The sequence below is a fragment of the Mya arenaria genome, chromosome 12 (assembly GCF_026914265.1).
Source record: "Mya arenaria isolate MELC-2E11 chromosome 12, ASM2691426v1".
In the NCBI taxonomy this organism is placed as follows: domain Eukaryota; kingdom Metazoa; phylum Mollusca; class Bivalvia; order Myida; family Myidae; genus Mya; species Mya arenaria.
The window spans coordinates 7,798,455-7,822,970 of NC_069133.1; the positions used below are offsets into that span (position 1 = coordinate 7,798,455).

Consider the following 24,516-nt stretch of genomic DNA (forward strand, 5'->3'; position numbering starts at 1 on the left):
TGTTTTTCAAACACTTTGCTACCGGAAGTGATTTAAAAGGCAATAAATAACCATTTTCAACAATTCTTACTATGTATACACCCGCGGGAGCCAACCGTCTCATTGATATTTGCTTCTTGAGTCTACGAAAACTAACAGACGGTTCTTCCTCCTTAAGAGGAGTATCATTATTTCCCAAACTTATCTGACCAACTGCAGATTGATCCTCATTTTGATCCAAACAAAAAACATGTCCGGCTTTACCGCACAAGAAACACGACCTCGGCTTCGTTTCATTTGCGATGGACTTTGGCGTTACATGTGACGTATGGCTTGCCGGTTCCCTCTATGTGAAAACCGGGTAAGTGTCCGCTTCCCTCGCTCGGCTTTTAACTTCCTGTCTGCTCGAACTTCTGGCTAGTACTTTTATCGTCCAAGACATCGGCCAATGGGTTGCCCTCATACTCGGAAACCACCCTCAATCCAAAATCACTGGGGTAACCGAGGCAAACAATTTTTTCCCTGTGTTCCAGTATTTCGACAGTTGCTAAAACAACCAATTTTAGCATTTTCTATTATCAATGTTTCTTCAATATTTTCTTTTAAAATATGTCCAATGCGTATGTGTTATTTACGTTTATATTATTAAACTATAAACCTCGCACTCTACACCATTAATATGTGTAAACTATGCACACTAACCGCTCGATGGTCAATGCCGTCGCAACTCATCCATGCGGAACATAAATAACCTTAATATTACATAAACATTTCTTCTAATTTAAACATAACCTTTTTGTTAATTATATTGTTCTTCATTAGATTTTCTCTTAAATGTTGGAGTTTCCGACACAATCAAATAAGAATCTTTTGATAATTTTTCTTACTTGCTTTTTGAACTTAGCTTGATCAAATTTCCTATGTCTGACAAGAGTTCCTCCTTGTAAGCCTGCAGTTTCCGTTCTATCAAAAAAATCCACGTTTGGTAGAAGTTCCATTACCAAAACAAAACTATTAAAACAAATACAAAAAACTCATGTTCCAAAGACAACTTTCTGCGTAGAAATGACACGAAAACACCCCATTCCCGCCTTTTAATTTTCACAATCACGTGACAAAAACATTTCTTAAATGGCCATGCAGAGACGAAGGTTCTTCCCTTCCCGATTTCACGTAGAGAACTTTATTTATTGGCACATTATGTTTTCTTTCAATACTTTCAGCCAAACATAAATTATTTATTTATTAACCTCATAAAGTATAAAACAACGACTGTATAGGAGTGGTCTATACCGGGCCAATACATTTATTCAATGATCATACACGCAATGGTTTCATGAGGAAAAATTGACCACTGAATGTGGCATATTGTGTCCATGCACTTATACATAGTAAAATGAAAAGAAAAACAAAAAACACATTTCACATATAACTTTGTAAATGTCCATGAAACCTCTTCTCTCAGACTTAACAAGTGTGTCATGCACACCCAACTTTCGTCCGAAACGAAACAAAATCGTTTATCTGAAAAGATACAAAAGTTATTAACATATTCTTGATAAACATGGTATTTCTAATGAAACACATAAAAATAAAAAAATAAAAAACATCGAGGGTGGGTGGGAGGACGACCAATTTTCTGATGGTTCAACTGGCCCGGTACAACCTCGAATGACGAAAACACGTGGACAAACGGCTTTTATACCAGCCGTTTGGTTATATAAACCCACTGACCATTACCATATATGGCAATAGTCGGAAATACGCCCCCCCCATATATGGTAATTATCGTAAATACGATTTATTCCGAACACAAAATAAATATATTTATTGTCACCTACAAAAATCTAACGTTTATCTTTACTTTAATGTGATAACTATTTCGAAGATATTAGGTCTAAATTCAATTTGATGTATCATAAATTATGGATATAGTGGTTTCTTGAAATATTTGTGCTAAAGATATGGGTTTTTTTAATCTTAATTTTGTTTACAATATACGATGACATCTAAGACAGTGAAGCACACTTTCGCCTTTAACCGATACATTTATATGCGTCAGGGAAAACTTGCATAATTAATACAAAGCACGATTTCCTTTTTGTAGGTGATTCATTGGTTTGTTAAAGATGCACTCTTACTCCCAAATAAGATTCACCACAATTGATACAATTCTTTAAATATACCGTCAATAACTATGGTTCTTATGAAGGATAACGAGTTTGATTTAAAAGAAAAGTGCAGAAAACACAGTATTTCTACCCAATGCGACGATAGTAAATCACTGTAAATCTTTAAGCATTCACAAATCATTTAAAAAAAAAATTGCGTTTTCAGCTATAAAAAAAATAGTTTCAGTCTTGTTATCAGAAATTAATATTTTCCATATTTTTTTATGCATTATTAAGTAAGTAGTTTAAGGTTTATCACTCAAAATTTAGGTTTGTTATACATGTGTATGTATTAATTTTGAATAAGAGTGTCACTTTAAGGAAATTCATTTCCTTGTTAAACTGTAATAAAATTAAAGTCATCAACAAATTAGATAATTTAGGTAACACGCACACATTCATAAGAAGATACATTATAAAAATCATAAAACCACAGTAAATAGGCATGTAGCAAACAAGCACTTGTCGAATCTATTTGATATAGTCGATATTTCGATAAAAAGGGACACACAAGACCCAATCTGATCCTGACTTCGGGTCATAAATAGATCCTTAAGGTTGGTAAATGGAAAGATGGGTTATTTGTTAGTGACAAGTTATATATCTATTCACTTTCGCGGAAGACACTTTGAACGATATAATAATTATATCATTGTTGAAAATGAGAGCATTGAGGCTCTCCACACTCTCTTGTGTTGTAAATTAAAATTTCTCGTACGAGTCTTTGTATTTCTATATGATCATTTTCAGATTTGGGTTTGCCCTCTAACAAAGCTGAATAAAAAAATAAACTAGATGTATTTCAAAATTTATCAATATAAGCGCGAGATTGATAAGGGCTTATTAAAACAAAAAAAAAGTTGAATGATCATGTTTTGCGACGTAGAAGAGGACATTAATCGCTTTCGACGACCATTATCGCGATCAGTAAGAAGGTCTAAGGCATTATATAAGACCTCTACTTAAGTTGCAAATATAACAGATCGGTGTCTCCTGCAAACCAGCAAGTATTTCGTTTTCTTATTAAGGTTTCGTTGGTGTTGGTGTTGGCGTTGGTGTTGATGTTGATTGTTTGTAACGTTGACATACTTATTTCATTTCGTGGTCGTTTTAGACTTATTTGCGGAAATGTTTGAGAAATATTGTGAAGTTGTACAGGTATAATTTCTCAGGTGTCATGTGTTTTTTTTAGATTTAATATTTTATTATCGAATGGTTTAATGAACGGAGTGATCACGCTCCATTACATATTGTATTGCTGTGTACAAATATTGAACTTAATACAACAAATCACTCACGGATTAAACATAAAAGGAATGTCTCTTTCCGGGAGTAGTTTAAATTTGGGATAAAATAGTGAGGAATTTACATAAGTTTGCTAAACTTTTTTTTTAACCCTTATTCATTTTCGGACTTGTTGTTCATATGCGAATTTACTCAATTACATAGGCTTCAAATGATCCGGCATAATTGCAAGTTTGGCCTCAGCACTCCATGATTTTCATGAATATATTGGAAAGTTTGGTATCAAAACTTTTGGTGTTAATAATTATAAGTCAGCCAAATACGATCTTCCAAGAAGTCGATGGAACTCTTTCTGTTCTTCGATAACGATGTAAATTCTATGGCAATGATCATCTGTTATTATAACATTTTATCGCAACTGTAGAGATACTTTCTTCGCAGATGTGTGATTTGTTTGATGAAATATATACTATAAAATGTAAAATTGATATAATAATGTATTGAATTCCGGTTAATTTCCTGAATAATGAACTGAATGTATTAGTATTCCCCTCTACAAAAAATATCTGAATCTAAAGTGTGAATTAATTCAGAAAAATCACTGTATTAAGCTGGTTATCGAACCTTACTCTTATTTTTCTTAAGAGAGAATACAATATTTTAAAACGAATGAAATTGTCGCATGCATTCAATACTTAGATTTGGCTTAATTCAGAAACACTCTTCGTGTTTACTTAATGCATGTTAAATTAATGTTCATAAATATTTTTAGATTGTTACTTTTGATCAAATATTCATTCCGCTATCAAGCCAAATAGTATTTCATCAGATATATAATTCATTTAAATAAAATAAGTTTTGTACTCCAAACAATTTCAAATTATGCAAGATTTTCTAAGAAGGTTCATTCGGCATTATCTCGAATTAGCTGTGCATGTCCCACAGCGCCATCGCGGTCGGTAGTTTGAAGTGAACCGGAACACAGAACCCGCATGGACAGTTTGAATTTGCCATTTCATTAACCTACTGATTTTAATAAATGCATTTAAAGGTTATATACTAGTTGATCATTGATATGTGTAGATGCTGCGTAATAAAGTCACAGCCGCCCAGGCCCATATCTTCCAGAATGCCCGTCGAAATTTTTCGTTCTGGTCGAAAAAAATGTATTGCTGTAATCGATTATGTCCTAATGCCAAACACATGCTGTCCATACAAAAATAATTCCTTTTATGTCTCTCACTGGACTGAAAGGCTCTCTCTGACATTTCAGTGTAGGCAACAATTATGTTGAACTTTGTTTGAATCAAGATGGTTCACGTGTTTTTATAAACAAGCACCAAACAGCCACTAACTTGAAAAGAATATTGTAAATCCAAGCCCAAATTATTATTTTTTGATAGCGTTCCAACGTGTAATAGCAAAAAGTACCTCTTCTGACATATCTTTCAATAGTTCTTAACACATGAGCTCCAGTTCCAACTGTTTTACTTGTAAATTCATTGAATCATGGCTAAAATTTACATTTTACAGGAAACTAATTTATTCGATGTCTGACCATGTATAACGTGAATGGGTCACTTTAATACAGTGATGTAAATATAAGTGTTTTACATGATTTTGTTCATTTCATTTGCGAAGCTTCCTTGTGTCCGTAATAATGTTTTAAGACACATTTAACAGCCGCTCATAATATATTTATTATAGTTTTTTCCCCACGCAATACCCTGATATGAATTATTTAAGCTTTAAGGAACCTTTTTCAGGAACCATGAAGGTCCTTTTCATCCTGAGTATGTGTCTTGCACTGGCACTCTGTGGACCCTTCGGTGCCCTATACGTTGACCCTGGATACGGTGGTAATTACGTTGGATACGGTCGTCGTTACGGTAGATACGGTCGCCATTACGGTGGATACGGTCACCGTTACCGTGGATATCGTCGCCGTTTCGGTCCATACGGTCGACAACATGGACACGGCGGTGGACACGGTGGCGGTGGATATGGATAGGTCGCGGTTAGGCTGGCTGTGGTGGCGGCTACGGATCGTATACGGCCATGGTTTTGGCTACGCTCATCATTATCAACATTGTCTTGAAAACATATCGGGAGCGTGGATCTGTAATGACGATAATTGTTTCTGATAAATACATTGATATTTTGTTTCTGTTTAAATGTCTAAGTTTACGTTACAAAATATGTTTACAACTTTGCGTTACTAAAAACATTTTTGAAATCATCATGAATGTTGCGTTTAATTCTTTATAAACATCCATTTTTGTACAATTTGAAGCATATGACTTGTCTAATTTTCTTTTCATCATTACTCAAAAAATGTTTGAGTGTTAATCTTTATCCTACACATCTTTTTAAAGTCAATTGAATATATTTAGGCTGAATTATACCACACAGTAAGATTCATCTTGTTGATCGATTGTGGGTGAGTAATAGTAAACAGCTTTACCTCGAATATCGATCTGCAGTTCTAGAGGATAGAGAGATCCTCCCACATCCGGGAGCTCTAAGCGTCGATGAAAGAATCGCAAAGAGCCGCTGTCCCATAGAGCATCAGAGGAGTTTAATAAAACTGCTCGAACAACCCGCACCATCATTATGATCTTAGTACATGTATATAATTTCCGAAGTTGTAAAAATATTTTGCAAATATATACATATATATTTAGTGTGTGTTTTAATTTGTAATTGAAATCCTTTAAAGCTTTATACAGATGATTACCTTAACGAAATTCTACAATGATGACAATATGTTCGTATATAAAGCCTACCTACCCTACCTGTCTTTGAAAAGGTTGTAACATTCACTATAGACGGACGGTTAGAATCTAAACGACCATATGTTGTGAGATAAATTAATGGCCATATCAAATCGGACAATTTTCGTTGTGATCACAAATGTATAAAATCTTATCGGTGTTTGTATTTTTACCTTCCGTACCTTTGCCTGCTTTCTTTTAAATGAGTTCACTTCCGATCAAGTATTGCTATTAACTCCGCATTGTTACTCCGTAAGATATCTGAAGGCAGTTCTTAATTGTCGGGGAGAGCTACTTTACCTTTCACACAAAACAAAACTGTCGATTTATCTGATACCCCGTTGTATACTGTTGTATACGTAATATTAAATTGATATTTTATTTTTGCATGCGTGCGTGCGTGCGTGTTTGCGTGAATGTGTGCGTGAGTAAGAATTGTTTATTCTATTTCATAAGACATTGATATATTTAACAATTACAGATTAGAGTTTACTAAGTAATTTCTTCGTAAAAAGGTAACTTTTAAAAGAGAGAGGAGCGCAGGAAAGCTACCGTAGTTTGAATTCTAACCTACTTAACTTTAGGTCCACCCAAAGTGCATCAGCTTTAGAATTCTTCCTTGTGCTTGTCAAAAAGACATTTAACTCACAGGATGACCCCTCCATGGTATTGTGACATCATATAAATCAGCATTGACAATGAAAATTGCGCATTTGCATATGCAACAGTAGGTGTGGCTATATGCGCATGCGCAGTTATATCAATTTTCTTCATCACAAGAAGTAGTTTTCAGCAATACGTAACGATTCTTCACAAATAATAAACTAAACATTTTATACATCCAGCGCCCACGATTGGCTAAAACTGAAGGGCAAACACTATGTGTATTTGGTATTTTGTGAAGTCCCAAATGCGCAATGCATTTGATTGTTTATTTTTTGCGATTTTGTACATTGCCGTTTGTATTTATTTCAATCTTACGACATAAAACGTGTCCTGCATTCTAATGCATAATGTAGTTTTATAGATTATATACGAGTAGATCTTACTTATGTCAATGTTACTGTATTAAGTGTAGATGTGTGTTAGGACTTTGTATTCAGTGTGTGATTTTATTGTCACTATCGCTGTTATCTTGGGCAATGATCTAGACTAAGGCTCAGAATAATACTTTGAATAAATTACAAAGAATCTCTATTCCAAATTTTACAAAAAATCAATGTTTTTAATTTTAGATTTCGAAAAGTATTAAAATTCAACAAAGTTCATCATCAAAACTCAACTAGAAAGATGAGCAACTGCTCATTGCTTGTTTAAGGTCCCGTTTTTACGTGAATTAACAGTGGTTATTATACTGTAAATTAACTCGTACTCATAACAGACCGACGACTCTCTCAATAAATCTATGGATAAAGATACATCCTTTATGGCTTAACCACTATATGTAATCCTACTTTACAATACTGTATTATCTATCACCATTACTTGCTCCAACATACAGCAAACGCTTGGTCTTAACACACCCGTAACAAAACATAAGCGAACACGTTGTGGTTATGAGAGACGTTTATTTTGGGCAACAACAGATACATGGGGAGGAGGGGGTTGGGGACAAAAAAACAATAACAAATTAATCCCTTAAAACAATTGCATGAAAAACATATCCATATGTACAAAAAAACTACAAAAACATGGCGACTTCAACTGAAAACCAAGCATTGTCTTGTGATAAGAACGAATATTTATCTCTGGGTTACTAGCCGCCAAGGCAAAACCCGTTTTTCTTGTTTAATGGACAAGAAAACCTGTATTCGTAACAATGCTTGAGAATATTTTTATTTGTTCTTCTTTATATGGTGTACCATGTATTTTATTGATATTGCTGTTGTTTAAATATCAATAAAAATGCGAGGAACACTGTTTTTTTCTCAGACTAACGCTTCAAATATGAGATGACGAACATATCTTAACATGCTCGATTTAACAAAAACAAAAACTATTCTTTGTCTTTTATATTTTACTTTTATAATAATGTTAATTTAAATGTTTAAAAAAACTTGATATTCCCAAGACGAATGTCCCGTAGAAATAACTGTAATCACCCTTTCTCCCTATTCAATTATCACAATTACGTGACAAAAACTGCCCTAACCAGTTTTGAAATTGCCACGTTGAGACAACGGTCCCCCTATTCGATGTAAAGTAGAAAACTCTATGTGGTAAGACACCGTTAACTAACCATAAGCGAACTCACTCTGTTTATAAGACTTATTTATAGAAATAACAAAGTAAAGAAGGTAAATAAACATTCAGATTCGCTTGTCCTCTACATTCTAGTTACCGACAATCTATTCATAAGCTAAAGATTTTAGTAATATTAAGGTTCTTGTTCAAAGAATCATAGATATATACATCTTTTGTTTGATCCGTCTTCCAACGACCATGCCTTTTAATACACCTACCTGAAAAGCCCGGCAACATTTGCGGTCGACGTTGCTCCACTTGCGCGCAACGTATGCAACCCTTATTTTAAACCTGGAGTGACTAAGGGTAAATTTTTAACAATACATTATGTAGTCCTAGTATAGCTTGTCGTTTTGTTTTTATGAATCAATGAATAAACTCCTTTTGATAGAAACTTACGCATACATTAAAACTCCTCTGAAGAACTTGATAAACCAGCCATTTCCATATAACGTTTCAACATATTATAAGGACATGCGATGGTACTGCCCTTCGCTTTCAAAAATTATCGACCCTCTCTGCAACATCAGTCTTACTTGATCTAATTTAAACAATAATTTGATCGTTTTCAAATGTTATATCTGAACAATGTATTAGTCATGTCATAAAAAGCGTAAAACTCCAGCATAGCATAACGGAATCATAGCTCAATCTCTAACGTCAGTAAGACGCATATCTTTTGAAAACATTCACATAAAGAAATAACATCATTAGCGTCATTAATGTCATTTATTTTCTTGGCTTATATGTAAGTCTTCGCGCAGCATCAGACAGAGGCTTCACAGCTAAATCGTGTGTTCGTCCTCGTTTTGAATGTACCAACTTTATGGCATATATTGCAGATGAAATAACACTTGTCCCTATAAGACTTTCCTTCATCTAACAGATGTGTGATTTCTAAAGAGACTACGATCTAATTTTAGTACTTATTTTTTCAAAATACAACAATGGGAAAACTTTTCAAAACACCCAGTGTACTTAGCTGTCGTACAATCCGCATGTAATTTCAATACATATGCTTTTATATTATTTGCTACACTCTGGGTCTCTGATGGGTAAACCTTTGCTCCAATCAAACGACCTTGAATTGCCGATCTTAGGTCAGGACCTGTTGACAATGAATAATTAGAAAATTAAACAAAATGTACATTTTAGAGTTATCATATCGAATGGCAAAAGGACTCTGTAAAAAGATGATGCCATGTCCGAGACATACAATTCCATTTTTCGGCGATATCCTGATATCAGTAATATATTACCTGAATGAACTCTTACTTCTAACAATACATGACAAAACGGTGCTGATGTCGTATACGCTACAACCAATGTGCAATAAGCCTCTTCTAGCTCAATTGTGTCTATGAAATCTGTGATCCACCTCGGTTGAGGAACTAATTTTAATGTGATTATTCCAAATAATCGAACAAACATCAATCCCTTCAGTGCCGGAATACCACGAACGCGTACATCTATTATAATTTGATTAAGCATAACGATCTACCGTATGTGGACCCCATATGCTATCTTTATAACCAACCAAACCATCTATCTAAAATAAACCAGTCATCATTACCCCCGTATCTACAACATATCGGCTTGCTCATTTTCCATACGTGGAATCCATTCCAGACCTGTAGTTATTTTCCGTTTGTGTTGGGGGGGGGAGGGTCTCACAGACATCGTGTAAATCTGATGCAAAGGACTGAATATCACACTTTTTACTTCCATTAAACAAAATTCATTTTACATTTTTATTGCCAGAAACACTTAAACTGTATGATTTTGCAATATATGAGCATTGCTTTTAACAACCCTGCTTACCGCTTCGGTTTCCCTTCAAGTGGATTTCTTAGTCCTTACATTTACAGACCAAGAACCAAATACATGTTCTTCTGACCATACCACAAAACCAATGTTAGAAACTGCGATTTTTCCGCCATAACCGCCTTAGCCTACTGCACTAGAAATTAAAAAAATGAAAGTCGACATTTTCCTACCAGCATTGTTATACTACCAAACATTTTTTCTGCCGAAACAGGTTCTATTTCATTCTAACACGTACCCTTGCCATTCTGATACCTTGTATGGTACCAGTTTGCATTTCTCAGACGCCAAGAGAAATCCAAAACTTAACATTTATTTTTTACCTCATGACTTGATTTTAGAGCGACAGTATAATTGATACTTCCACCGATATTGTCATCTAAAAACATCACAGTATTATTTCCGTTTGTACGGGGATTTTCAACTACCAAACGAAATGTCTCAGTTAAAACAAACACTGCAATTTTGATACCGAATGGAAGAGAAGCATATACAAAATTCCTTCTTGCCCTACGATTTCCCATGATACCCCAAGAAAAGATCCATGGGGTTCGAAAATATCGATATGAACTAAGGTAAATACATATGAAACTAGCTTAAACAAACATTCTGCAATCTTTATATCTTCCACTTTTACCTGGAAAAGATGCAAATGTGGATAAATGTGTCTATAATTTGGATAAATGTGTCTACAATGTTTCTACAATGTGGATAAATCTGTCTACAATGTGGATAAATGTGTCTACAATGTGTATAAATGTGTCTACAATGTGTCGACAATGTGGATAAATGTGTCTACAATGTGGATAAATGTGTCTACAATGTGTCTACAATGTGGATAAATATGTCTACAATGTGTCGACAATGTGGATAAATGTGTCTACAATGTGGATAAATGTGTCTACAATGTGTCTACAATGTGGATAAATATGTCTACAATGTGTCTACAATCCAAAACTAGTCTGGGCTAATTTCTCTTTCCAAACACCACTGTGGGTAAATTTACCACTCTAGGTACTTTATTTACTTGCTTAATCAATACTTTTGAAACAAACAATCATGTTAATCTGATATGAAATCAGGATTTTCCAAAGCGGATTTGTTGTTTGTCTAACACTTTGCTCCAGGATGTGCTTTAAAAAGGCAATTTATAACCACTTTCAACAATACTGGATATGTATGGATTCGCGGATACAAACCTCCACATTGATATGTCTCCTGTCTACCAACTGGAGAACTAACATACGGTACTTCCTTCTTTAGAGAAGAAGCATAATTTCCCAAACTAACCTGACTGGCTGCAGTTTGATCCTCATTCTGATCCAAACATAAAACTTCACTAATCTTATTATTTCCACTAATTTTGCTCCAAGGGCACTACAACCTCTGACATCCGGCCTTGCCGCACAAAAAAACACGAACCCGGTTTCTTTGCATTTGCGAAGTAGGTCGGCGTTACACGTAGCGTCTGGCTTACCGGTCCCCTCGGAGTGAAATCCTGGTACGGATCCGCTTCCCTCGCTCGGCCATCAACTTCCAGACTGCCCACTGCCTAGTACATCGTTTTCTCATCATTCGAGTCATCGGCCAATAAGTTTCTCTCATACTCGTAAACGTACCTCAATCCTTGATCACTGTTGTCAGCAATACAAACCATGTTTTTGCCTGTGTTCCATTATTTCGACAGCTGCAAACTCAACTAATTCTTGCATTTTGTATTATCATTTTTCCCCATTTTTGCTTTTAAAATATGTCCAAATTATCATGTATAATTAACGTTTATATGACTAAACTATTAACATCGCACTCTACACTATTAATCTGTGTAAACTATACGCATTAATCGCTAAATGGTCAATGCGATTGCAACTCATCCATGCGGAACTTAAACTCATTATTACATATACACTACTTCTAAGTTAAATATAACCTTTCTGTTAGCTTTATGTTGCTCTTCATTAGTTTTCTCTTAAATTGCAGAGTGCCTGACAAACTGATTTTTTTATACTTCTTTAGAACTCCTTTTTGTACTTAGCTTGATCAAATTTCTACTGTCTGACAAGGGTTCCTCCTTGTGAGCAGCTTCTTTTCTATCAAAAGATTCACGTTTGATTGAAGCTCCACGACCGAAAAATTGAATGTAAAGAACAGATACAAAAACCCGATGAAACAAAGACGAATGTCTCCGTATAAATAAGATGCAAACACCGTTTCCCACTTTTTCAATTATAACGTGACAAAAACTGTCCTAACCAGTTTTGAAACGGCAACGTTAAAACAAAGGTTCTCTCCTATGCGATGTTACGTGAAGAACTTTATTTATTTGCACATCATTGTCACGTACGAAAGGCTTTGAAGATCTTAGGCCTAAATTCAATTTGATGTATCATCATTATTGATGAAGTGGTTTCTTGAAAAATAAATTGTAATAAAGATGTTGTTCAAATCTTAATTTTGTTTACAATATACGATGACATTTAGGACAGTGAAGTGCACGTTCGCCCTTACCTGATATAATAATGTGCGTCAGGGAATTTGCATAATAAATACAAACGTAGTATGCTTTCCTTTTTGTAGGTCAATCATTGGTTTTTAAGGCAATTCCTTTGTTTGTTAAATTGTAATAACATTAAAGTCATCAACAAAATTAATCCGTAATCCTAAGTTGACTGGATAAAACAAACAGTTGTTTACTGATAAACAAAACTGCAATTTAAAGATCAGACACGTCGCAAAAATGTAACACGCAAACATTTATAAAAAGAAACAACATAAAAATAATAAAACCACAGTAAATAGGCTTGTAGCAAAAAAAGCACTTATCTAATCTATCATATATATAGTCGGTATTTCGATATAAAGGGACACACAAGACCCAATCTGATCCTTCCTTCGGGTCATTAATAGATCCTTTTGATGGATAAATGAAAAGAAGGTTATCTGTTGATGACATGTTCTATATATATATATATATACTTTCTCTCGCGGAAGACATTTTGAGCGATACAATGATTATATTATTGTCGAAAATGAGAGCATTTGAGAATCTCCCCACCCTCACGTGTTGTTAATTAGAATTTCTCAAGTATTTCTATTTCTATATGATCATTTTCAGATTGGGTTTAGCACTCTTACAAAGCTAAATAAAAAAATTAAACTAGATGTATTTCAAAATTCTAAATATAAGCGAGAGATTGATGAGGGCTTGTTAAAAAAAAAAAAAGAATGATCAAATTTTGCGACGTAGTAGAGGAGATAAATTCCGTTCGAATACCATTATCGCGATCAGTATTAAGGTCCACGGCATTATATAAGACCCCTAATTAAGTTGAAAGTATTACAGATCGGTGCCTCCTGCAAACCAGCAAGTATTTCGTTTTCTGATTGAGGTTTCGGTGGTGTTGGTGTTGATTGTTTGTAATGTTGACAAACTTATTTAATTTCGTGATCGTTTCAGACTTATTTGCGAAAATGTTTGTGAAATATAATGAAGGTGTACCGATATAATTTCTCAGGTGGTATGTTGTTATTAGGTGAGCGTATTCTTTTCTTTAGATTAAATATTTTACTATCGAATGGTTTAATGAACGGAGTGATCACGCTCCATTACGAATTGTATTGCTGTGTAACAATATTGAACCTTATACAGCAAAACACTCAGGGATTAAACATAAATGGAAAGTCTCTTTCCGGGAGTAGTTTCAATTCGGGATAAGACAGAAGTGAGGAATTTACATAAGTTTGCTAAACTTGTTTTCCTATCCCTAATCCATTATTGGACTTGTTGCTCATATGCGAATTTACTCAAATAAATATGTTTCAAATGATCCGGGATATTTGCCAGTTTAGCATTAACACTTCATGATTTTCATGAATATATTGAAAAGTTTGGTATCAAAACTATTTTAATAGCGTTCCAACGCGTAATAGCAAAATAGTACTTCTTCTGACACATTTTTCAATAGTTCTTAACACATGAGCTCCCGTTCTAACTGTTTACGCTGTAAATTCATTTGCACATGGCTAAAGTTTACAATTTACAGGAAACTAATTGATCCGTCTTAATGTTTTAAGACACAATTAACAGCTGTTCAAAATATATTTATTATAGTTTTTTCCCCACGCAATACCCTGATATGAATTATCTAAGCTTTAAGGAACCCTTTTCAGGAATCATGAAGTTCCTTATCATCCTGAGTATTTGTCTTGCACTGGTACTCTCTGTAGCCTACGGTCGTGGATTCAGTCAAATCGGCGGCGGTGGATTCGGTGTTCGTGGCTACGTCCGCGGTGGATACGGGCAAATACCCGGCGGATACGGGCAAATACCCGGATATGGTGGTGTTTATGGTCGAAACGCTGGCGGCGAAATACCCGGAGGAAGCGGTCACCGTTACAGCGGTGGTTATCAACGGGGCAGCTACGGTCAATCCGGTCCCCAAGATGAATACCTTCGCCGTTATTTTGGCGGCGTTAGATCGAACCCGTCATTATCAACATTGTCTTGAAAACATATCTGAAGCGTGTTTCTCATTGTAATGACAATAATTGTTTCTGATAAATACATTGATAATTTTCTGTTTAAAGGTCTAAGTTTACTTTACAAAATATGTTTAGAACTTTGCGTTACTAAAAACATGAAGGTTTTGTCCTATTGTATACGGCTATCCATTTTGGTACAAATCGATTCATGTCACTTTTCTTTCTTTTTCATCTTTATGCAAATAAAAAGTTTGAGTGTTATTCTTTAAAAAAACGCATCTTCTTTAACCTTTTTAATATACAGAGTCTCTAGAAATTAAGTATACCACACATTTTGATTCATCGTGTAGTTTGATTGTGGGTAAGTAAAGTAAACATATTTACCTCGAATATAAAACAGCAGTGCTAGATGATATAGAGATCCTCCCACATCCGGGAGCTCTATGCGTCGATGAAAGAATCGCAAAGGGCCGCTGTCCCATAGAGCATCAGATGAGTTCGATGAACCTGCTCGTTCAACCCGCCGCACTATCATCATGATCTTAGTACATCTATAATCTTTCCGAAGTTGTAACAATATTTTGTAAAAATATACATTTTTATTATATATCCATCATAAATCCACACGCAATACATATCGCAAAATACGGTAATCTGTATTCCACTCCAGTGCAATACGGCCGTATTCCACTCTTGTGACGTCACGTCATAACAAGTATCGTTGTGCGATGTTAAATTGACGAAATAAAAATTCATAATGCGTCGTTAAAAACATTTTTTATGAAAACATGTGGCTTTTAGGTGATCTAACTAGTAATGTATATAATAAAAGGGTTATTAGCGCCTCGTGAAATCCGAATCTGCAAAAATCCACTCGAGTCGAATACAACCTCCCGGATCAAAACGCAGTACTAATAACCCCTATTATATTTAGAGTGTGTTTTAATTTGTGATTTAAAACCTTAACAGATTTATACAGAAGATTACCTTAACTTCATCCCGCAATGATGACAAAAACGTTCGTATATAAGGCCTACCTACCCTACCTGTTTTTGAAAAGGATTTAAATTACCAAAGCAATATGTTTTGGCCCTAGCTAGTCCTAAGTGACACTGATCAAGTTTCCTTTCGGACTTCTTTACCAATAAATTGAGATCTTTTATATATTTTTGTAAGTAACGCGGGAATAACAATGGTCATCATTTAGACACCACGTATGACGTTATGGGTTGTAGTGAAAACAGTGAATGTGAGTATAACAGTCATGATCTGAGCTGGGTAACTCTTTGCATCAAGAAGAAAAATCAATATTAAAGTTGGTGTGAACGCATAGCTCATACAACTCAATGTGAGGCAATAGGCGTCGGTCCGTAATGCAAAGAGCTCAAATGGAAGCTCTGTCTATCAGGACTGAACGCAGAGAGCTCAGCGATGGGCTCAATTTCACATTGACTCTATGTTCCTTCACATTTCACTGTAATTAGACGTTTACTGACAGCACGGGACTCCTTAAAGGCCAATGCTTTGTTCTGCCGACCCAAATTAAACAAATAACTGAATGTACTGCATGGACAGTTGGCAAAGTGACACTGTACTTAGTCATGTTGCATAAAAAAGTAGATTGACACGTTGCTTTCGTATAGAAAATAGTGTCAGATATGAAATGCCCTGGATAGAATTAGGATCCTTAGTTTCACGTTTAAAGTAAAAACATTTAGTCTTAATCATAGGGCGGGAACCTACCTTAAGCAACATACTTTCTGAAACGCTCCGTTCGTGAAATTAAAAAAAATCCCAGCCTAAAACTATCTTTGGTTTAAATATGAACTCAAGTTTGATCTGAATGATGTGAAAGTATGTATGCGATATTTTGTTTTCTGATGTGTATGCATGTGTGATGTTTCAACTAATTTTGACAGGCTTTGTTTAAGATATTTTAAAATCATTAAAACATTTTATTTCAACTAATGACTAAGACATGACTCCTAAAAAGAGCATGCGCAATGGTCTGATTGCCTTACAGCCAAGATGCTTTGCGGAAGGGTTGCCAATAAAAGTGTGTTAGTTTCTGATACCTTTCGGGATCATTAATCATTAAATGAGCAAATCTTTTCAATTGGCATTTATTTGCATGTATTCGCGGAGTGGAATACGAAAGGTTGCGGTATAAACGCCGATACATATTCGAAAAACCGAATGCGAGGCGGAAGGATGCCGATAGTATCGGAACGGAAAGGTTGCTATAGCTATTCTGGTGTAAGTCTATGCAAACTCTCAGTTTATCGGGAGTAGCGTGGGGGCATAGGCGTCTTGCCAGACTGCCATATCTTAAATGATACTGAATTGAAGGAGTGTATGGATGATAATTATATTGATTTACCACCACCTTCGCAAATCATCAATGATGACAGTGACATGTATTACTTTATTGTAAGGGATGACGACTTTCCTGTGAGGACCAACCTTATGAAGCCATACATGCGACACAACATGAACTATAGCCATAATATCTTCAACTACAGACTTTTGTGAGTTTGGGTCGTGGTCACCAAGCCGGACAAGTGGGTTTTCTCCGGGTTCTCACAACACAAGACCACACTCTCGCGTTAAATCGGGCCAACGAGAGTGATTAATATAATGTTGTAATAACTTGTTTCACAATCGTTGTAAAATAAATATGTTTAAACTAACTACAGACTTTTTAGGGCTAGAATAATAGTGGAAAACTCATTTGGCATGCTTTTCGCTCGGTAGCAGTGCTTGGCCATCTCCACGCTTCAACGTCCAGAGGTGGTCAGCAAAATCGTCAGTGCCCCTGCACATATATGCTTAACATATCAGGATGTAGAATATTTCACTTGACCGCGGCCAGTTTGATGCTTAAGACAAAAACCAAAACTTGGTACCTGGAACCTGGAGGGCAGGAAAACACTTCCAATAGGTTGAGACAACAGCTGAAATAGGAAACATCGACGCTGTTGCAGGCAAGCGCCAGCGGTGATATAAAAACTGAATCGGCGCCATAGCCAGACTGAATGGTTGAGTAGACAGTAAGTAGTAAGATAATCAAAGATAAGACAAATAACTTCAGAAATAGTTGAATCAGAGTAATGTGACAGCAGTATACGCAAATACGTAGTCTACCATGAACCCATATCTGCTTTCAACCAATAATAATCTTATTCAATAAATTGTCAAGAAATTTATCAATAAAAGTTGTATATTTTAAAATTGATAATGAAGTCTAGAAAAGAGTTCATTCAGAGTGATGTCACTGCGTAATAGAAATAAAATGCTTTACGTGAACGTATGTTTAAGATTTGATATTTTTTCAACAAACCTTCCATTAGAATTTAAATGATAAATGATGCTGAACAGAATACGATGATAAATGATGCAGGACAGAATACGATGTGTTTTTTTAAGTAAATACGTCGAACATTCGAGAAAGTAAATATAATTTCAAGCTAATGGCTCAGATTTTTGATATGCTAAGTCAAAATAGCAATAAATAATACTTAACAATACATTAAAGAATAAGGAAAATATTATTTATCCATTATATAGATGTCGATCGAGCGAAATTAGGGACAATACTGGGAAATGCGCCTGATAGGTTATCACACACCTAAATATGCTTTGTACTCATATAATATGCACTTCTTGTCACCCTGACCAAATGGCCAAAAGTAATATTAACAATACGCCGCGTTAAATCGTAACCTATTAATATACAATGTTCAGAATTAAATAATTTACATTTACCAATCCATTATATCAGATTTTACTTTAAGATTCAATTGACCTGACTAGCGGCTGTTCGTCGATTTGACGTTGGATGTCGGTATAAAGGGTCGGATAACTAGAAACATACTAGTCGAATGAACCATGTTTGTTTGAATTCGTTAATGTTGTGGTATTTATGTTATTACAGTGTTTGTGAAAATAAGTGTCAATGAACATGAGGCTATTCTATGCTACTTTACCCTGTGCTGTCGTTGTGTCTGGTCTGTTTTTCGGTTTACCATTTTTACCATTTCGCAAACTATCAAGCATATATATATTCTGCTCGTAGGGACATATTTTCTGCCGAAGGCTATACATTATGGATCGTTTTCTAACACGGCTGGTTGAGGGGATTTTAACAATATCATTGCCATAAATGCACATTACAGACGCAGTAAACTACAGTAAGACATACGTTTACGTATCAGTGTCGATTTTTAGGTGAATGGTCAGGTACTCTTATTTAACGTAGCTCTGAATATGTGACGAATTATTTCCCTTAGACTATAAGTTGGACTTGTCGTTAATACTTTGCTTCTCATTGTAAATTTATTCTCTTTGACATGTACTCAGGGTACTTGTTTTCACCCAACCAGGTTTATAAAGTTACCAAGATTTCAATATTTACTTAGTATCAAGGCGCATTGCTTGCATGTGATTTTAACAAATCAACAAAAGTATAGTAAAAACATGATAAAGTTTGAATACAGTATATAGTATGCACATCTATTCTACCCCTGTGTTTTATGTCAACATTTTTATTGTAAAATAAAACTTTAAAAAACATGTTTGATATAAACAACGTAAATGAACGAACAACTGTAAAAGCTGATTAAAGAAACAACAATACACACAGATACGTGTCTTATACTGTTAATTATAAACATTTGGAAAATTAATGTGTATTTAATTAATGGGAAGCTACGGTATTTTTTTAGCTTGGTTTACGAACCCGGTACATCAAAGTTCATCAAAGTTTCGGAGGATATTTGGTTATTTTAAATAATCTTATTTTTAAGAAAATGGTATATCTGAAAATTCAATAATTATTACATGTATATATATAACAGTATATATGATATCCATACATCCATCCATCCATCCATCCACGATGAAATGTTCGCAAACAGAATACTCGTTTACATCGTCTATTATTGATTTGTCTTTTTGCAATGTTTCGTGGGGTTTGCTGAACACAGTCTTAAAGTAATGCCTAATACCGTTGGCTACTTCGTTGTCTTTATATGAGAGTTTGTCAAATATTATTTCATTGCATCTTTCGGATTGTTTCCATTACGCATTCTAAGTAACTTCCAAAATTGTTTGTAATCAATTTCAGCGGTTCTGTTTAACTCATCCAACGAGTTATTCTCATATTCATCATGATTTTGTCTTTGGATGCGCCTGAAGTTTGCTTTGGCCTTTTTAAACAGATTGTATGACGGGTTTTCATGTCCGCGTGGCTGACCGTCTTCGATCCACAATCGCCGTAAATGTCTGGCGTGTGTATGAACGTTCTTCACGGTTTCGCACCAGTAAGGCTTTGCACGTTTGTTAAACTTGCTAACTGGGAGACACTTCTCAGCAGTAAACAACGATTGCACGATTATCGAGTTAAAAAAATCAGGGTCGCACTGCTCACTGTTTGTTTCTACAATACATTTAAGATTTTCACACAGAACAGCTTGATATTGTGAAAAATTATCTGTCGTGCATTTGTTCCAGGCTATGGTGGTCCGTGGGGGTCTAGCTGGGGTGAAACTGCGTTTGATGTCGCAACACATGATAATGGGTAGATGGTCAGAGGTTAGCACTTTCGTGGAGTCAATAAATTTATAAGAACGTATCTGTTCAACAAATCCTTCTTCGGTTATTACATGATCCAATATCGTTTTATTTGGTATAAACGTATATTCATCATGTTTAGTAAAATGGTATTGGATGGATTGTAAATGTTTACTTTTAATTAGGCCTATTAGCAATTTTGACTTCACGTTGCCAGATTTGTCACCGTATAAATACTGGCCATTGAAATCCCCGCCTAGTATAATGGCCCCCACCAATCGTAACAACTCGGCTATCTCCGGCAAGCTTCGAGATAGACCTCGTAAATAGTAGTAAGGATATACGAAAGTGCGATGCGGTCGCCGGCGATTAACACCGTTTTCAATCCGCGTAAAGAAGGCCCACTGTAACAACAAGGAAATGGATTGTGTTAAATTAAATGTGCTTGCTTAAAGCTGCACTCTCACAGATTTACCACTTTAACAACTTTTTTGTCATGGAAAGAGCAAATTTTTGCGTAAATATCTGCAAAACAATGATATAAGATTGCTGACAAAAAATGAAATCGTAGATTTTCATATTTCCGTTCGAAAATTAATGATTTATGGCTTAAACCGTTTACTGACAGTTTAAGAAAAATGCAGAAAACATCATTTTTTTAACTTAAATGTAAAAACCTAGGATCTGATTTTTTGTCAGCAATCTTTTATAACTGGTGTCCATGGATTTTCGCAAAAATTGGCTCGTTCCAGGACAAAAAATAAAAAAAGTAGTCAAAACGTTCAATCTCTGGGAGTGCAGCTTTAAGATAAAATATTTATTGTAACATCAAAGAATGTTCGTTTTTTGAATATTTATATGTTTTCTTATACCTGAAGCATTCTAGAAAAATCGTGAACACACAGAAAATGTACTTGAAAGTAATTAAAATGATCATACTGTTCATGGCATGCATGAATCATTACATCGGATTAAATGCATGCATGGACTAAATTTTGGCATTTTCTCAACAGTCGTTCGATTGCCCTATGAAATTTAAGTTTTAAGTAATACTTTGTTTTTGTTATTATTCACACATAATTCAGCTTTCTTTCTGCCATTAAAACAACATTACTATTCAGTAAAATCATTGATTGCATTGTGCAGAGTTTTGTGGGTTGTGGTAGGGTTGGTGTGAGATTGGCACCCAGTTAGCTTTATCAGCTGATAGCCATGCATGCCTTTACTTCAGCATGTTTGGGTTTGGGCTGCAAAATCAATGCTTTTTGTGTAAACAGTTCTGTGGGGTAGGGGTGGGGCGGCGACTGGCCACCCAGTAATCTGAAATGGTAGAGTTCCAGTACAACGATCATGAGATTGCAGCCAAAATGTTCAGTTAGCTAAGTTGGCATAACTTGTCTTCAAATACTATTTGTTCACGGCAGATTATGCTTCACTTTTCCTCCAAAGTAGTGGATAAACCCACTTATTAAAAGTTTCCTTACACATTATATTTGTCTTAATCAATAATTATTAGAGTAAATTGTCATATTTTATTACAAACAACAACACCAAAACAATAACTGATAAGATGCTCAATTGATTTGGTTGTCCGTTTAGCGCACTCGCTTCTCACCAAGGCGACCCGGGTTCGATTCCAGGCCTTGGCGCATGTGAGTTTGGTAAGTGGTCACCAAGCCGGACAAGTGGGTTTCTCCGGGTACTCCGGTTTCACCCACAACACAAGACCACACTCTCGGGCAACACGTGCCAACGAGAGTGACTTAGTATAAGCTATTATAACTTCCTTAACAATCGTTGTTAAATATATGGTTAAAGTAAGATACTCAATTGAAATTATTTTTTTTGTAAATAAAAGCCTAAAACAAAATACTTAGCCAGGTTACTAAGCTTTTCAGCAAGGTATACCAGACCTTTTTTCAATAATACTTAATCTATTTTGAATAATTAGCCTTTTGATCACTTTTCATGCTATGACTCTTTTTAATGTCCAACTCCATAAAACGCAAACAAGTTTAATTACAGTAACTTTCAGGTTTGATCAACATGTCCCTTAAATTTATTTTCAATATTAGTCAAGCAATAATAGAGCCATCTGTATGCAATCCAATGTAAAATTAATGCTAATTTAGGTTTTGCTCCCATTTTTACTTTCATTTCTGTGCAAAGCCCTTGTAAGTGCATAGAGTATTTTGGGAGACTTCACAATCTTTTGGCATTTAACCCCCATTCATGGCTTTAAGATGCCATACAAATTTAAGTCTTCATTATAAAAAAAACTGTATGTCTCAGTCTTACCACCAACACACAATAAGAGCACTAAACCATTACCATGTGTCAGAGTTATAGATCTTTCTATGCATTTTATTTGTCTAAATAAATTACCGGTCTCTTTAGCAATAACCTTGTGCCTCTTTGAGTACTTGGCTTGACGGTATGGTTTTTATTACATTGTTTTGAATGTTTTATTTGCACACAACAATAATGATGATGACACTATGCTATGCAAAAACCTCAACACGTTTTCTTCAAACCAAAACAAGGACATTCAGAATAACGTTTATTGCATCATTTTAGAAAATAAACCCATACAATCAATCAAAAATAAACATGCATCTGTAAAATCACAAGTCATGATATGTGTTCGTTAAATTCAACTTTATAAAAAAAAAATATTCGTTGCAGTAAGCAATGCTCATCAATTTTAATAAACATTCCAACAGACTGAAAAAGAGATCAACACAAATGGAAAAATTGTTTGCAAGTCAGCTTAGTATCTTATATTATGCCTAATCAGATATGCAAGCTGTAAGCTTACAGAATCACTGTCTGTTGCTTAAGTAGAAACAAGTACGGACATCCTTTTCCTGGGGTCATGAGAAAGTATCTTGGGGGGGGCTTGAACCCACAACCTTGGATATGAGGCTAATCCTCTAGACTACTTTCACATTTTAAAGAGCCCAGTTTACAATTTGGCATTTGCAAGATGTGCCCTATTAAAGGATTTTCTGAAGTCTGAAAATTGAACTGAACAAAATAGTTCTCCTTTATTTGGTCTGCCAATGCCATTTGTTTCTGTTTTTGTAGTTATCTTCCCTCCTTCATGTAGGAAAACCGCTTTAAGCGTAGATAAATCCTTTACCACACAATTGAATAAATATATATATGCACTCTTCGTTGTTAAAAAAAAGTTCCACGTGGTAATATATGTGTCCTTTCTTTAAAAGAAAAGTTCATTCAAATACTCTGAGAAATATATTTTAAAAAGTTGACTGCAAGAGGGTTACCACTGAGTAGCACTTCCAAGCATAAGGAGTCTGGCTCCATCTACACGTAGGTTGTAAAGTAAACATCCAGCTTCAGATTCAAACGTGTGTATTGCTTCAGGCATGGAAGGTTTAATGTATCTAATAATCGCGGGCCAACAGATGACTTTTATCTGCAACTTCACATCAATATGTAAGTAATCAAATATTTGAGATGACAAGATGTTCCACTGAACACGTTGTTTCCATCTTGCACTCCCTTTTCCCAAGGTAGGCTTTGCAGTTGTGTTATATGATTTCCATGCATTGCCGGTCAATCCTCAGTACAATTGCATTTTTGATTACATTCGGATTCCAGTGCCTGAAATAGAAAAGATAAAATACAACAGAAACAGTAAGAATTATATTTTCAGATGAATTATTTTAAAAGCCTGTACAACAACAGAAAAGTAATCACAAAATATTGTGCCACACCAATTTAAAGCTGCATCCTCACAGATTTACTGTTCTGACACCTTTATAGTTTTGTCTTTTAATGAGCCAATTGGCAATTATTGTGCAAATGTATAGAAGCCAGTGATATTAGACTGCTGACATAATATCAGATCACAGTCTTTCATATCAAATTTGAAAATTATGTATAAATTTAGTCATATAAGGTCATACATAATATAATAAATTTCAATAGTTTGAACAATAATTTTTCGCTATTGCTTTATGCCATATATTTGTGTACATTTAATTTAATTACTCCTTTGATATCAATTTAGGTTTGAGGAATGACCAAGAAGAACTGTCAATCTGTGAAAAAGCAGCTTTTAGCTCTGAACTAAACTTATTTATGTAAAATGAAATTGTTACCATGTTGAAATTCCACTACAATGTTGATATTTTAATACTTTCATTCCTTGTTGATTAATTGTACAAACATGCAGGTACATTTGGGATTAAACAGTAGGG

At 35.0% G+C, this 24,516-nt stretch overlaps 1 protein-coding gene and 2 long non-coding RNA genes across 5 annotated transcripts; 2 read left to right on the forward strand and 1 right to left on the reverse strand.

Moving 5' to 3' along the window:
• Positions 1 to 1,262: 1,262 nt before the first annotated feature.
• LOC128211583 (uncharacterized) lies at positions 1,263 to 6,078 on the forward strand. Its single transcript, XR_008257316.1, has 2 exons — positions 1,263 to 3,157; positions 5,162 to 6,078. It is a non-coding gene; the product is annotated as an uncharacterized LOC128211583 (long non-coding RNA).
• A 480-nt stretch (positions 6,079 to 6,558) lies between these two features.
• LOC128211584 (uncharacterized) lies at positions 6,559 to 12,484 on the reverse strand. Its single transcript, XR_008257317.1, has 2 exons — positions 11,715 to 12,484; positions 6,559 to 9,521 (listed from the first exon to the last, which is right to left on the reverse strand). It is a non-coding gene; the product is annotated as an uncharacterized LOC128211584 (long non-coding RNA).
• A 928-nt stretch (positions 12,485 to 13,412) lies between these two features.
• On the forward strand, positions 13,413 to 14,980 carry LOC128211582 (neuropeptide-like protein 31). 3 transcript variants are annotated; one of them, XR_008257314.1, is made up of 2 exons: positions 13,413 to 13,605; positions 14,408 to 14,980. XR_008257314.1 is itself a non-coding variant. In XM_052916549.1 (2 exons), exons 1-2 carry the CDS (start codon positions 13,725 to 13,727, stop codon positions 14,743 to 14,745), a joined length of 384 nt encoding a protein of 127 aa, XP_052772509.1. In that variant the 5' UTR covers positions 13,710 to 13,724; the 3' UTR covers positions 14,746 to 14,980. The 3 variants fall into 3 exon arrangements, 1 of the variants encoding a protein (XP_052772509.1); XM_052916549.1 differs by lacking the exon at positions 13,413 to 13,605 and adding an exon at positions 13,710 to 13,770; XR_008257315.1 differs by lacking the exon at positions 13,413 to 13,605 and adding an exon at positions 13,780 to 13,959.
• Positions 14,981 to 24,516: the final 9,536 nt, after the last annotated feature.